The following is a 14,263-nucleotide window of genomic DNA, read 5'->3' on the forward strand; positions in this document are numbered from 1 at the left end:
TTCTCTTCAATCCTGGCAATTATGATAATTGGAGGGGTAGGGACACAGTACCGGTGACTAATACTGTAATAGTTTATCTATCTTGCATTTTATGTTTCGGGCCTTTAAATGGAAACCGTTATCAAATCAAAACATTAATAAATAATGATTTGATAGAAGAATGAAAGTTTTGTGCATTCTGTAATATACATAAATAACTTAGATCATATTACAAGGAAAAAGAATAAGGACATAAGGAGAAGTGCAGTGTCAAGGACTTTAATACTATGGAAAGAAACAATTTTTAATTTTCTAAACAATTTTTATTTTCGTTTTATCGCTCTACTTTATTATTCGATATTTTTGTTTTGTTACAGATTAGCTGTAATATGAAGGTGCGCTCTTGTTTTATTATATTCAATTCTACGTTTGGAATCCTTCGTGGAGAAAAAAATTTCAACAGCCTCGTAATTTTCACTGTTTACGTTTCGGAATATAATTTTTCTCTTTATGTGTCTTCTTATGACAGTTATGATAGTTGGCTACTAATTTTAACTGCGATCCGAAATAGTTCTACTGTTCGTGGTCTCCAAGAGCGCAATTGGCAATTGCAACGAGTATTAGACGATATTTTCTCTATTTCAATCAATGTTTCTGAAATATTGTCGAAATTCAATGAAAAATTCAGATTATACATCCTAGTGACATTTGTATTGTATTTTGGCAGTTGGTGAGACTGATACGAAAATTGACAGATTACGGAATTTCTATTCGGATAGTAAATATCGAATTTTGAAATAATTTATAATTACGCATTATACTCGTCAATTATGTCTGACGAAATCGATTTAACACCAACAGAATTAAGAGAAATTGCAAATATAATGTCGCAAATCATTTCACTAAATCCAAATTATATTATAGGTATTGACAATTTGACGTGTGTTGAATTTTGATAGGATTGGAAGTCTGGGACCGTATTCTCGACAAGTGATGTTTCAAAACTAAGATGCATAGAATACCTGGTGTGTCTACTTATACCTGTATAACTTTCAGACAAAACGGGAGATTTTTCGGATTTATACCTACTTGATTTCGAGGGATCGCGGGCTTTTCAGATGGCGCATACATCGTTTGAATTTGACATTTCTCTCAATTCTCGACACTTGTGAACCAAGGGCGTAGATCTTTTTTTTCTTGGGGAGGGATAATCGAAAAAAAATTTTTTGACGACAACTTTTATTCATATAATAATCATATATAATGTTAGAAAAAGAAGTTTCATAATGAAGTTTGAACCAAATTACTCGAAATACTTTTTGTTGTTACTAATTCGGTTGTTCTTACCTTGTTCTCAAATAAAAGTTACGAAGGAAAATGAGAAATTACTTGGATAATTTTGAGAAAAAGAAGTTTCATGAATATGAGCCCTCAAAGGCTTTGCTTTCAATATACAGGTTGTTTCTAGTGTGTCGTACAGTTTATCAAATATTTATTAATCTTTGCTACAGATTAGGTAAATAAATACCAAAACTTATAATTAATGCATTCATTAGAGCTTACTAGCTGGATCTTTATAATAATTCGGATTTTCCTGAGGATTGTGGAATGGTTTCGGTTTAATAAACTGACACTTAATGTGGAAAAAACCAGATACCTTCCTTTCACCAGCTATTGCAGTAAATTGCCTAACTTGGGATCGTTGAACATGGATACCACAATCTCGGTACCAGAGACCTCCTCAGTTAAATATCTGGGCTTGACGATTGATCGACATATGAGATGGGATTTGCATGTTACACAGCTCACCAACAAGCTGCGTTGTTTTTTGTCGAGATTCAGAATATTGAGAGAATGTCTTGAGCTGCCTCAATTGATGATGGTATACAATGGCCTCATACAGAGTCAGCTCCTTTATGGTCTCGTGGGATGGGGCGGTGTTAGTGAATGCTATATTCGAGGGCTGAAAGTTGTTCAAAAGAGAATTCTGAAGACGATGTTGGGAAAGGAACAGTGTTATCCAAGTGTACTTCTGTTCAAGCAGAGCGGAGTGCTAGACATCCGGCAGTTGTTTTGTTTGAAGATGATATTGAATGTACGCAGTCGAAAGTTGCAAATAGAACATATTGAACATTCATACAACACCAGAGGTAGGAAAAATAAAGTATTAATTCCCAGATGTTCGAAAACCGTCGGACAAAGGCACTGCAAATTTTTGGGTCCAAAGATTTGGGATTTGCTCCCAGACGAGTACAAGACATTGGTGGGTCATAAAAGGTTCAAGTACGAAGTGAAGAATTGGCTCAGAGAGGGCGGCGAGGAAATCTACAGGGTGTTATTCGGCTGACTTCGAGGTTGTCGTGACCAGCTATGATGCCTCAGTACTGTGTAGAAATGATCGTGACATCCTTCCATTCTTTTTATGCGTTTTGTAAATTTTGTATTTTCGTTTTTTTTGATGATTGTGGTGTTTAATTATAATGTACGAAGTAAAATTGATGTACTCTTTGGCAATATCACGCACGAGCAATTATATTGCTTCAGTGATGCCGCGTTTATTCTTGTACTATTGTATGCTTTTTATGAATAAACGATATTATTATTATTATTATTATTATTACTAGAGATTTTTCTCGAAATCGATAGCAGATACGACAAAACTATAACAAACCAAAAAGTGTAGTACTGGACTAGAGTTTTTTTTTCTACATTTTTCTAAACTAACAGCCATTCACCAAAATATAGTTTTGGAGGAAGGAAGCAGGCATCCTTCCAGAAAATATATCACCCTGTAGATTTGCATTCAAAATTAGCATATCACATAGTGAAAACTTTAAACTGGAATATCTATGGCCAATTCATATTAAATATCTTGTGAAGGGAAGGTTATACGAGAAAATAACTTGAACTTCAACACATGTATCTCAAAACTAAATGTTTGGGGACTCATGTTATAGGACTTTTTTTCTTGAAATGATCCGGAAATCTGTCATTTTCATTTATATCTCCAATTTAGGAGCACCGTGTAATTACCCCCAGTATCCCCCTATTTCTACGCTCTTGTCGTGAACTTTGAGTATAGAACAATAATATTTTATATTCTATAGTCTGTCATTATATTCCATTCATTTGAGTAAAAATTCGATATGAACTGAATTGTAATTTATTGTGAATGTTTGCAGTGTCTAAAATCAGTATTTCTTTTTCAAACGGCACCAGGGCAGATGCGGGAATTCGAAAAATTTTAAAGAGCGCCACCTTACAGCACTCTGGTGAAGCAGACCACCAAAGCAACAGGTGGGTGTCTCAAAAAGTCTGAAACAATATCGAATCAGTAAACACACCAGGTATTCTATGCATCTTATTCAAAACGTATACGTTCATTCAGTGTTCAAAGCACTGAAAGAACGTATACGTTTTGAAAGATCACTTGTCGAGAATACGGTCCCTGTGTAGACAATCACAAAAAAAGACGAAAAATATAACTGAAAACAATGCTGTAATGAGTTCATTACAACACTGTTTTTAGAACTGTAATGAAGACATTACGATATTGAAATAGAGAAATAATCTTATTCCTGAATGCTTGCGGTATGTGTAAACTGAAAAAAAAAAGCACCATGAGGAACAGACGTCATGAACTTGGCAGCCCCTTATATTTCTTTCACTCTATATTTCGAAAGAAAAGACAGAGAAACATAGAACACTTAAGAAATCGAATTTTACTTTTCCATGTTCTTCCTATCGATATTCGTTGGAAGATTCAAAAACGATTTAGGAAGAAAACAGCAACTACTGCTTAGGATCACTGCAATATCCAATTCGCCGACTGGGTGACCTATCAGCAAGCTAGAAAAAAAAATAAGAATTCATTTCGATGGAAGCCGACTGAACCTGTCAAAGCAGGTTGACAGACCAAGATCTTCGATCCTGGAAGGAACACACAATCCTAAGAAAAAACTTGCAATTGACTCTTCTTCTCAGAATAATCGATACTCAATACTCAATATTCAACAACGACTACGGATAAAACATGAAACAACTATTCATCATGCCTCAATATACTGCCGATATTCAAAGCTCTCTGATAGTAAAAATTCTGCACTTTATGAATATTAATTCCCACTGACTGAAGTACAGTATGGAAAAATATCAGAAATTGACTATATAAATGCGATACAACAGGCTTCATTAAATTGGCTCACTGAAACAAACAAAGAAGGGGCTCCTTTCAACTGTAAAAAGATTCGTTAAAATGGGAAGTAAAATTTTAAGTGCTGCTCCAGAATGGATGTTGAATTTTTCACTCCATGCATCATCGTTATCTCGACGTTCTCAAAAACCTCTAAAAAACAATTTAGGAAGAAAACAGCAACCACTGTTTAGGATCACTGCTATATCCAATTGGCCGAGTGGGTGACCTATCAGCAAGCTAGCAAAAAAATAAGAATTCATTTCGATGGGAGTCGACTGAACTTGTTGAAGCAGGTTGGCAGACCAAGAACTTCGATCCTGAAAGGATCACACAGTCCTAAGTAAAAACTTGCAATTGACTCTTTTCTCAGAATAATTAATACTCAATATTCAGCAACGACTACGGATAAAACATGAAACAACCATTCATCATGCCTCAATATACTGCCGATATTCCCAGCACTCTGATAGTAAAAATTCTGCAATTTATGAATATTTATTCCCTCTGACTGAAGTACAGTATGGAAAAATATCAGAAATTGACTATATAAATGCGATACAACAGGCTTCATTAAATTGGCTCACTGAAACAAACAAAAAAGGGGCTCCTTTCAACTGTAAAAAGATTCGTTAAAATGGGAAGTAAAATTTTAAGTGCTGCTCCAGAATGGATGTTGAATTTTTCACTCCATGCATCATCGTTATCTCGACGTTCTCAAAAACCTACATCACGTTCCTTTTTATAGCGTATAATCAGAGATTGATTCGATTTTAGCGCTCTAATTGAAGCTGTTAGCTGACTTTTACAACAATACACCTCCGATTTTCAAGTTAATAAATCTTGCGTTGTTAGGACAATCCACCGAAACTGTTTGCCGTAAAATCCTTAATTATATCTTACCTGAGAATTAATAATAATTGGTTATCGCTGTTGTCGTTAATGATACCGGTATTAAAGCTCTCCTTGACATTTGGCAATATAATTGTCTTGGATAAACGCCACTAGTCGCTGGTTTAGTTGTTCTTCGTTTGTTGGGGAAGATTGATGGATTGATAATTTTTAACAATGATAATAAATTCTATTCAATGGTTTTTATATTTGCAGTTGTAGAAATTGCAAGATATAATGAAGATAAGGAATTCCTATTGGGAGGTGTTGGATTGGTAGTCATGGTTTAATTTAGTAGGCGAAGGTTTTGATATTTTGATTCAGGAAATTTTTAGATGGAAATTCTCACGGTTTTTAATTGAAAAATGTTTTGGATATTCATTAGATTTTGTCAATTGATTGATCAATATCGAGTCTTTATTCGCGTATTTTATCTATCCATTCCCTATTTAAACTCTACCGCATGAAACTTTGCAATGAATCAACGCATAGGTATTGTAGAAGAAATACAATTCAATCAGCAAGGTATTTTTTGAATTATTCAAACTTGTTCTGAAATTTGTAGGCATTGGTGCCAATTATTTCACTACGAATCAAATATTTGAATTCTAACTTGACAGCGCTGAAGACTACAATATGGTAGTTCGATATGATTCTACTTTCTGAAGAGTCAACAAATAAGATTCCATTATATGAGAAATAAATTGACCAGAAGACGTGAATATTTAGTACCTATTTTATTGAAAAGATACCATTTTTTCGATGAATTTTCATTATTTTGTTGTGAAAATTCACCGAACAAAAATAAATCTTAACATACTTCCCAAACCTAATTTTTAGTTCCATAAAGAACGAATAGGGACTTCAGAGATCGAATCTACTGAAAGTTCCTGATTAGAAAGTCTCGTCTTACCTCACTTTTCCGAAATTATTGAACGGAGCACATTCAGAACTTAAACTGTTTATTTAACCACGTATTTAACATCAGTGTGTCCAACCTAATCGATTTAATTGAATACTCGTTGGGGCCTTTCATAGAAGAAGCGCTCTAAAACAATTTTTAATACTTTATTGGTTTTATCGCCTATGAGAAAAACTATGTAAATCAACCTGTTATGTGAGTTTCGTAACATAATTATATATTTTTTCTTTATTTCAGAAATACTGGTTTTATACCAAGCAACTATGTGAAGGAGAAGGAATTACTAGGTTTACAACAATATGAGTGAGTTCCTTTGCAATTTTCTTACCTACTTCTAATTGTATTCAATACGAATTCAGATAACAAAAATACTAAATGCATATTTTTCTCGAATACCTACTCAAGATTTATCTCTTCAATGCGGGGAAATTCCAATACTTATTCAAATCGAAATTAACATCGATGAAATTGAAGATTACATAGAGAGATTTATGTGATGTCCCCATAACCTTTATTCCTCAATTGGAATAATGACGAATGATGAATTATTATTGTAATTTTACAGGTGGTATGTCGGCGATATGTCTCGACAAAGGTCCGAGTCATTACTCAAGCAGGAGGACAAAGAAGGCTGCTTTGTGGTCAGAAATTCCTCAACCAAAGGACTTTACACTTTATCACTATACACCAAAATGTAAGTGAAATCGTAGCTACACTCATTCAATCATTCAGAAGGGGTCATGTAAGCACAACATTCACAAATATTCATATTTGAAATTGAAAATTTTGAATCTAAATATGCTGAGTGGTTAGTGAAGGACTTAAAGTTTTTGTAAAAAAAAATTGATGTGGCTAAAACTTATAATAATAAAAATATAGCTTCATTTATGACCCTAAAACTAAAACAAAAACTGACACAAGGGACATTTGACTAGATTTAGTCCACTCAAAACTAAAATTAGTTTTATTAACCTTCTCTTGACTAAAAAATTCACAGAAATATCATAGTAGTTTGATAATTCTTTCCTCCTGAAAACCTCCCTAATACCACTTCATTATCTGTAGCAAGGCAAATTCTCGACTCGTTTTAATGATCAAACAGCCCCAAGGTACCTCTCAATTACTGCAATTTATAAGTACTTGAATCCAGTAAGGAACAGTTTAAAGACTGTATGATGCCATAAAGTGTATCAATTTGCAAAGACACCACTTGATATCTAGGCCCCCACGCAAAAAAATTAAAAAATGCAAAAAAAAAAGTAAAGTACTTCCGAAAATTAAAGAAAGAAGTAATAGTTACAACATCGAGAGTTGCAATGAAACATGAAAATAATGAAAAATGGTTTATTATGAAAGATATTCGAAATGTTGTCCATTTTTTTGTTTTTTGACAAAATTTTGAATTTCGACCCTTGTTTCAGAAAATTTAAATTTGAATTTCTCTGAATGATGGGTGTATTTTCATTTTCAATTCCTCTCCGTCTCAGGGCTGTGTTTTATACATAACCGACTTTGAATTTCAACAGAGGAAAAATCTAAAGGTGTGCATTCTGGGGAGAGTCATCAAGTTGATTTTATAGACTTAGTGTTTCAACGGATCTTTCATTATATTCTCGTTTCCTTGCATGTGTTGCTTTTGTAACTATTCTACTCCTTGATTTTTATTTTTCGGTACTAAAAAATTAACTTCAAAACAAGGTGTCACTCAACCTCCTTCTCATTTAAGAATTTAGTGGTTGCTATCATCACGCTCAAAGGTTGATACAAATTGATTGGAATCAAACGTATAAAATTTCCCCTACGAACCAAAGTTTACTTCTTTCTGCATTTTTTACTGATTTTGCATGAGGGCTGAAATATTAAGTGTGGTATCTCTTCAAATTGACACACTGTTAATCGATATCAAATACTGGAAAAGTGACGTTCTACATTCCAATTAGTGCCTATGAATAATTGAAGTCTTTTCTTATTGTAATTATTGGTTTTCAATGAACGTGGCCATGTACTCGACACTCCTCTTTGCGTTCAAGAGTTATCGTGTACACGGTGACCATATTCAGAGGATTAATTTTGAACTCTAGTTCTTCTTCAATGAGGCAACATGGTAACCTACTGTTCCCCTAGAAAAAGCGCGTAAAAAATATATATTCAATCAAAATATGATACAGTTTGCAACATTCGAAAATCCTTCATAAGTTTTCGTCTAACAACCCTGTATAAGCTGGAACTAATGAATCCTATTCTCCCACAGACCTCACCCCCATGTCAAGCATTACCACATCAAGCAGAATTCCAGAGGCGAGTTCTTCTTATCGGAAAAACATTGTTGCAACAGTATAGCGGACCTGATCAACTACCACAAGCACAACAGCGGAGGACTAGCATCTAGGCTGAAGACAAGCCCGTGCGACAGACCTGCACCTGCCACAGCTGGATTGAGTCATGGTAAGAATAAAGATTGCGATAATCGGCTCGTGTCTTGAATGCAAATTGCTCCTTTTCCTTTCGATGCGACATTCACTCACGTTTCTTTTCAGATAAATGGGAAATAGATCATAACGAACTGATGCTCCTTGAGGAACTGGGCTCTGGACAGTTTGGAGTCGTGAGGAGGGGGAAATGGAGAGGTTCGATAGATGTCGCTGTGAAAATGATGAAAGAGGGTACGATGTCCGAGGATGATTTCATCGAGGAAGCTAAAGTAATGACGTGAGTAAGATTGCAAAGTGATAACACTCTGTATATCAGAAATGAGTAACTTATGGACATATGTTTATGGAGACTTTTCTTCTTATTTTGACGTCAGCAATATGCTCTCAAATTTTCTACATGTACTTAGTAAACCCTTGTATAGGAGCACTTGGTGACATGCAGTGACAAAAAAATATCAGGAGTTCAAAGGCCAAAAGATAATACTGTTAGATTTTTTATCATGACAGACTATTTAATGTTTTAATCTTTTATATTGAATCATTTCTAACTGCCAATGTATTCACAACTTTCCTAAGATATTTTAATCACCTTTGGTCTTGCACACCGTTTTTCATCGATAAAACTAAAAGCTACCGAGAATCATTAGCATTATTATCAAATCTCAAACCACTTTCAATGGCATATTCAAAGGCGTACAACTTGTCCATCGCTGGCCACTACTTTCTTCCATCTTTCGGGCAGCGTACGAATCCCCCGCGTTGAAAAAACTGGTCATCTTTTGAAGCGATCCACGAATCGACCCAATTTTTTATTTCTTCATGAGACCTGAAGTGCTGGTCAGCCAGGCTGTGTGATATTGACTGAAAATAGTAATAGTCTGATAGAGAAACCTCTGGATAATACGGCGGGTGGGGTAGGATTTCCCATTTCAACGTTTCCAAGTATGTCTTGATCTCTTTCGCAACATGGGATCGAACATTGTCATGCTGTAAAATCACTTTATCATGTCTCTCGTTGTATTGCGGCCGTTTGTTTTTCAATGCTCGCCTCAAACGCATTAATTGAGTTCGATTACGATCGCCTGTGATTGCAACTAATAATACAATTCGCCTAGCTGTCCCACCAAATACTGAGCATGACCTTGGAACTGTGAATATTCGGTTTGGCCGTCGACGTAGAAGCATGACCGAGATATTCCCATTATATTATGCGCTTTAGATTATCGTTATGAACCCATTCGTCGTCTTCCGTGACAATAAGATGCAGAAATCCCTTTCGTCTTTGCCTTGCAAGCAGCTGTTCACAAGCAAACAAACGCCGTTCAACATTTCTCGACTTCAGCTCGTTCGGCACTCAATTTCCTTGTTTCTGAATTATTCCTATAACTTTCAGGTTCAGTGAAATGGCTTGTTGCGTCACTCCCAATGATCCTACCAATTCTTGTTACATTTGACTCTAGTCTTGATCAAGTAATGCCTCCAATTCTGCATCTTCGAAAACCTTCTCTCTTCCACCGCCATGCTGGTCTTCGACGTCAAAATCACCGTTCTTGAAGCGTTGAAACCACTCTCGCCACGTTCTTTCTCTAATAGCGGCCACACCATAGGTATTTGAGAGCATTCGATAAGCCACAGCCGCAGATTTCTTCAAATTAAAGCAGAAAATTAAAACCTCCCAAAAAGAATTTAGCTCGTCAGCTGACATGTTTAATCGAGAATAACTTTATGATGCAAACACAAATCGACTAATATTTCAATGGCGTTATCTTTACAAATGCCAAAGCTTATTGTATGATATCTCCGATATATTTATGTCGATTACCACTTACCACTACAGTCATCTATTGTGAAACGGCTGAAGTAAAGTTGTACACCTAATACCTCAACGGTATTTTTTTTTAATAGCCTATAGTTTGTATGACTACTAATTTTATTTCTACTTCTCATTGGACTATTTTTCTTTTCAGAAAATTACAACATACAAACCTGGTGCAACTCTATGGCGTTTGTAGTAAAAGCAGACCAATATTTATTGTAACCGAATATATGAGGTACGGTTCCTTACTCAATCATTTGAGGCGACATGAATCTAGTCTATCGAATAATCAAGGTTTACTCCTGGATATGTGTATACAAGTGAGTATGAAATATTAAATGTAAAATCTAATCTGGAAACTATTTTTTTCCGAAATTCCTTGAAACATATTGAAAAATATAACTGAAAATAATGCTGTAATGTGTTAATTATAGCACTGTTTTTAGTAGTTTAATGAACTCATTACGATACTCTAATAGAGAATGGTATATTCTAAAACAAGTTGCAGAATGGGCTCCTATTCCAATACGAATGCGAAATTCGAAAACGAGTGACGAAGGAGCGAGTTTTCGAACGCATGAGTGTTGGAATTGCCTTCTGCAACGAGTATTAGACGATGTTTTCTCTATTTCAGTGAAGTTTTGTGAAATATTGTCGAAATTCAATGAAAAATTCAGATTATACATCCTAGTGACATTTGAATTGTAACTTGGCAGTTGGTGTGACTGTTACGAAAATTGACAGATTACGGAATATGAATTAGAATCGTACGTTTCGAATTTTCAAATAATTCATAATTACGCATTAAATTCGTGAATTATTTCTGCCGAAATCGATTCAACACCAACAGAATTAAGAGAAATTCGAATAATGTCGAAAATCATTTCACTTAATCCAAATTATATCATATTGACAATTAATGTGTGTTGAATTTTGACAGGATTGGAAGTATGTGTAGACAACCACAAAACGAAAAATTTGACTGAAACAATGTTGTAATGAGTTAATTACCGCACTATTTTTAGTACTTTATGTTGGAAATGGATTGATTTTATTGTTTCGATTATTACCTTTAAAAAATATGATATGTTTTTGTTACTATAGAGATGTTATGTTATAACGATATTGAAAATAAAATAATTCTTGAAAGGCTGTCACGAAGTATTTTTAAACGAAGTTTTTCAAGGAATAAGTGTAGATACAACACTTTAATCACCTCATTACGATACTGAAATAGAGAAAAGCCTGTACGTACCCGAAACGGTAAACAAGTTGTGATTCTTTCAGATTTGCAAGGGCATGTCTTACCTGGAAAGGCACAACTACATCCACAGGGATCTGGCCGCTCGAAACTGCCTGGTGGGCACTGAAAACATCGTCAAAGTTGCTGATTTTGGCCTGGCCCGATACGTCCTGGACGATCAGTACACCTCATCAGGCGGCTCGAAGTTCCCCATCAAATGGGCTCCTCCAGAGGTGCTGAATTTCACCAGATTCTCGTCTAAGTCCGACGTGTGGGCCTACGGAGTTCTGATGTGGGAAGTGTTCACCTGCGGCAAGATGCCCTACGGCAGGCTCAAGAACACGGAAGTGGTGGAGAGAGTACAGAAGGGGCTGATACTGGAGAAGCCGAAGGCTTGTTATAAGGAAGTTTACGATGTGAGTATCTTTGGGAATGTTTTGTTATTTCGGGCACTCGTTTATAAAGGGTTAGCAAGTCGGCAGTTAGGGATGCAATATTGATGTTTTGGCAAGAAAGTCCAAACTGAAAACTGAAACTTAAGCGGAGAGCCATAAAAATTTTTTATCTTTCCTTCCACAAACAGTGAAAGTCGAATTAAAAAGAATCGTCCCTTACCTCTGCATATCTGTAAGACAACTAAATAATACAGCCTGATAGTTTCATTTGCTCTTAGCCTTTCATGAGATACTTTTGTAAAAATTGCATCTCCATATTCTCCATTCTAACGAAAAATTACAATACGCTAAGTTTTGCCGTTCGATAAGAAGAACACAATTTTATGGATTGAAATTCTCTTTATTACTCAGTATAATTCCCCTGATCATCAAAACAATTGATTCCAATTTATGAATTCCATACCGGAAGTGATAATCTGTAATGGTTGCAAGATCCGCTTCTACAACTGTGTGGACCTCATCATTTGATGAAAAACGCTTTCCAAACATAAATTTTTTTAGGTTTGGAAGCAGATGGAAGTCGCTAGGGGCCAAATCTGGTGAAAACGGAGGATGCTCTGACAATTCGAACTTTAATTAATGGATTTAAGCCATTGACAAAATGCTCTTGTGCATTGTCCTGATGCAAAAGAATTTTTTCTTCTGCAAACCGAGTCTTTTTTCACAAATTTTTGACTGAAGCTGGCCTAAAAAGTTCAAATTATATTCAGAATTTATCGTTTTACCAGTTTTCAAGTCATTCACAAACAAATTTTCTTTCGCATCTCGAAAAATTGATGCTAAGACCTTCTTGGCCGATTTCTGGACACGAACTCGTTTCTGAACCGATGAACCAGGCTCACATCACTCTTTAGCCTCTTGTTTTGATTCTTCAGGATCATGGTGATAGACCCAAGTCTTATCCATAGTGATGAATCGACGCACAAAATCCACTTTATCCTTTCGAAAACGCTCTAAATGTTGCTGAGAAAGTCGCCTTCGATTGTGTTTTTGTTCCATTGTTAGCGAATGTGGCACCCATTCTGCACACAGCTTTCTGGAACCCAAAACTTCAGTCAAAATATTGCTTATACTGCTCAATGCCTAGGGTTAAATCTCTTTCATTCACTCAATATGATATCCTGTAATGTATTGTTGGAAGGCGAAGATTCTTCATACAGTTTCGACATTCTTTTATAAATTTCCGTTGCTTTTAAACCTTTCAAAAATAAGAATTCAATCCCTGCACGATACTTGATTCCATTGTGAAAAAAATACTGTGACACTTCGATTCTATATGAGTAAACAAGGGGTGAATTTATTCTTGCTCATCCTGGTCAACAAATTCCCTCTGTTCAAACAGTTTTGAATATTTTTCATCGTTTCTAAAAATTTGTCCAAAATTCGTGGTCAAGAGTGCTGTGGATAAATAAGAGTTCATTTTCTATTATTACAAGTAGCGCTTAGCTTGTACCATATCACTAATATTTGTTTACATAGTTCGAATCTGAGAACTATACATGGACAAGCTAAGTGCTACTTATAATCATAGAAAATGAACTCTAAGTTATCCACAGCACTCTTTACCACGAATTTAAATGACGATGACGATGAAGCTGCAATCTGGGCAAATTTCACTTTTGAAGTTATCATTGTAGTTCTCACTTTTAAAGTTGTCAAGCTGTGAATAGCTTTTCATCGCTATTCAAAAAGAACCTCTTATTTGAAAATCCTTTATGAAAATGCATCCCTCTTATTTCCTTACAAAATGCTGACTAATAATTTGGATAATCTCGACCATATCAAGAGATATTGTTGCCAACACAGCAGCATATACCAGCGGAACATCGGGCTATCACTTTTCCTTTTAGCGAGTTTTCTCAAACAATATGTATATGGCAAGTTCTGCTTTGAAGGATCGCGGCGTTTCGTCTTGGACAACTTAGTAGTCCCTGCCTTATACACCTCCCGATCCTCATTAGTGGAGAGCCTGGTGACTCTGCCATTGAACGGTCGAGTATATGTATATCCAGAGCAATGTCGAGTAAGGGATTGCAAAAAGTCACCACATCCCAAATTGAATGTTTGGTTTGACTTTGATGAATACTTAGAGGTCAAAACCGATTCTGTCGCCAGCAGTTTTGTTCACGATAACTTTCGAATCGAATGTGCAAGACTGCTAGAATTTTGAAATTTGTAGAGTAGGTTCAGAGTTCGAATATAATATCGGTTATTTTCGTTAATGGTTGAAATCCGTTCAGTGGTTCCGGAGTTATACCCTTATGAAATTGTTCTATTCGATGTAAAAAATGAGTGTACTTTTCATGTCGAAGTTATCTGCCTTTTGTTAACGA

General features: G+C 35.5%; 1 protein-coding gene across 3 annotated transcripts in view; it reads left to right on the top strand.

The window, feature by feature from the left end:
• The window catches only part of LOC123683762 (tyrosine-protein kinase Btk29A), a 63,566-nt gene that overhangs the window by 47,592 nt on the left and 1,711 nt on the right, over positions 1-14,263 (top strand). For all 3 annotated transcript variants that reach the window (XM_045622643.1, XM_045622644.1, XM_045622645.1), the window contains 6 exons: positions 6,222-6,287; positions 6,550-6,678; positions 8,236-8,429; positions 8,522-8,693; positions 10,384-10,552; positions 11,520-11,891. In XM_045622643.1, coding sequence (XP_045478599.1) covers positions 6,222-6,287; positions 6,550-6,678; positions 8,236-8,429; positions 8,522-8,693; positions 10,384-10,552; positions 11,520-11,891 — 1,102 coding nt within the window. The remainder of the gene's footprint in view (positions 1-6,221; positions 6,288-6,549; positions 6,679-8,235; positions 8,430-8,521; positions 8,694-10,383; positions 10,553-11,519; positions 11,892-14,263) is intronic.

Source organism: Harmonia axyridis, chromosome 7, assembly GCF_914767665.1.
Source record: "Harmonia axyridis chromosome 7, icHarAxyr1.1, whole genome shotgun sequence".
Classification (NCBI taxonomy): Eukaryota; Metazoa; Arthropoda; class Insecta; order Coleoptera; family Coccinellidae; genus Harmonia; species Harmonia axyridis.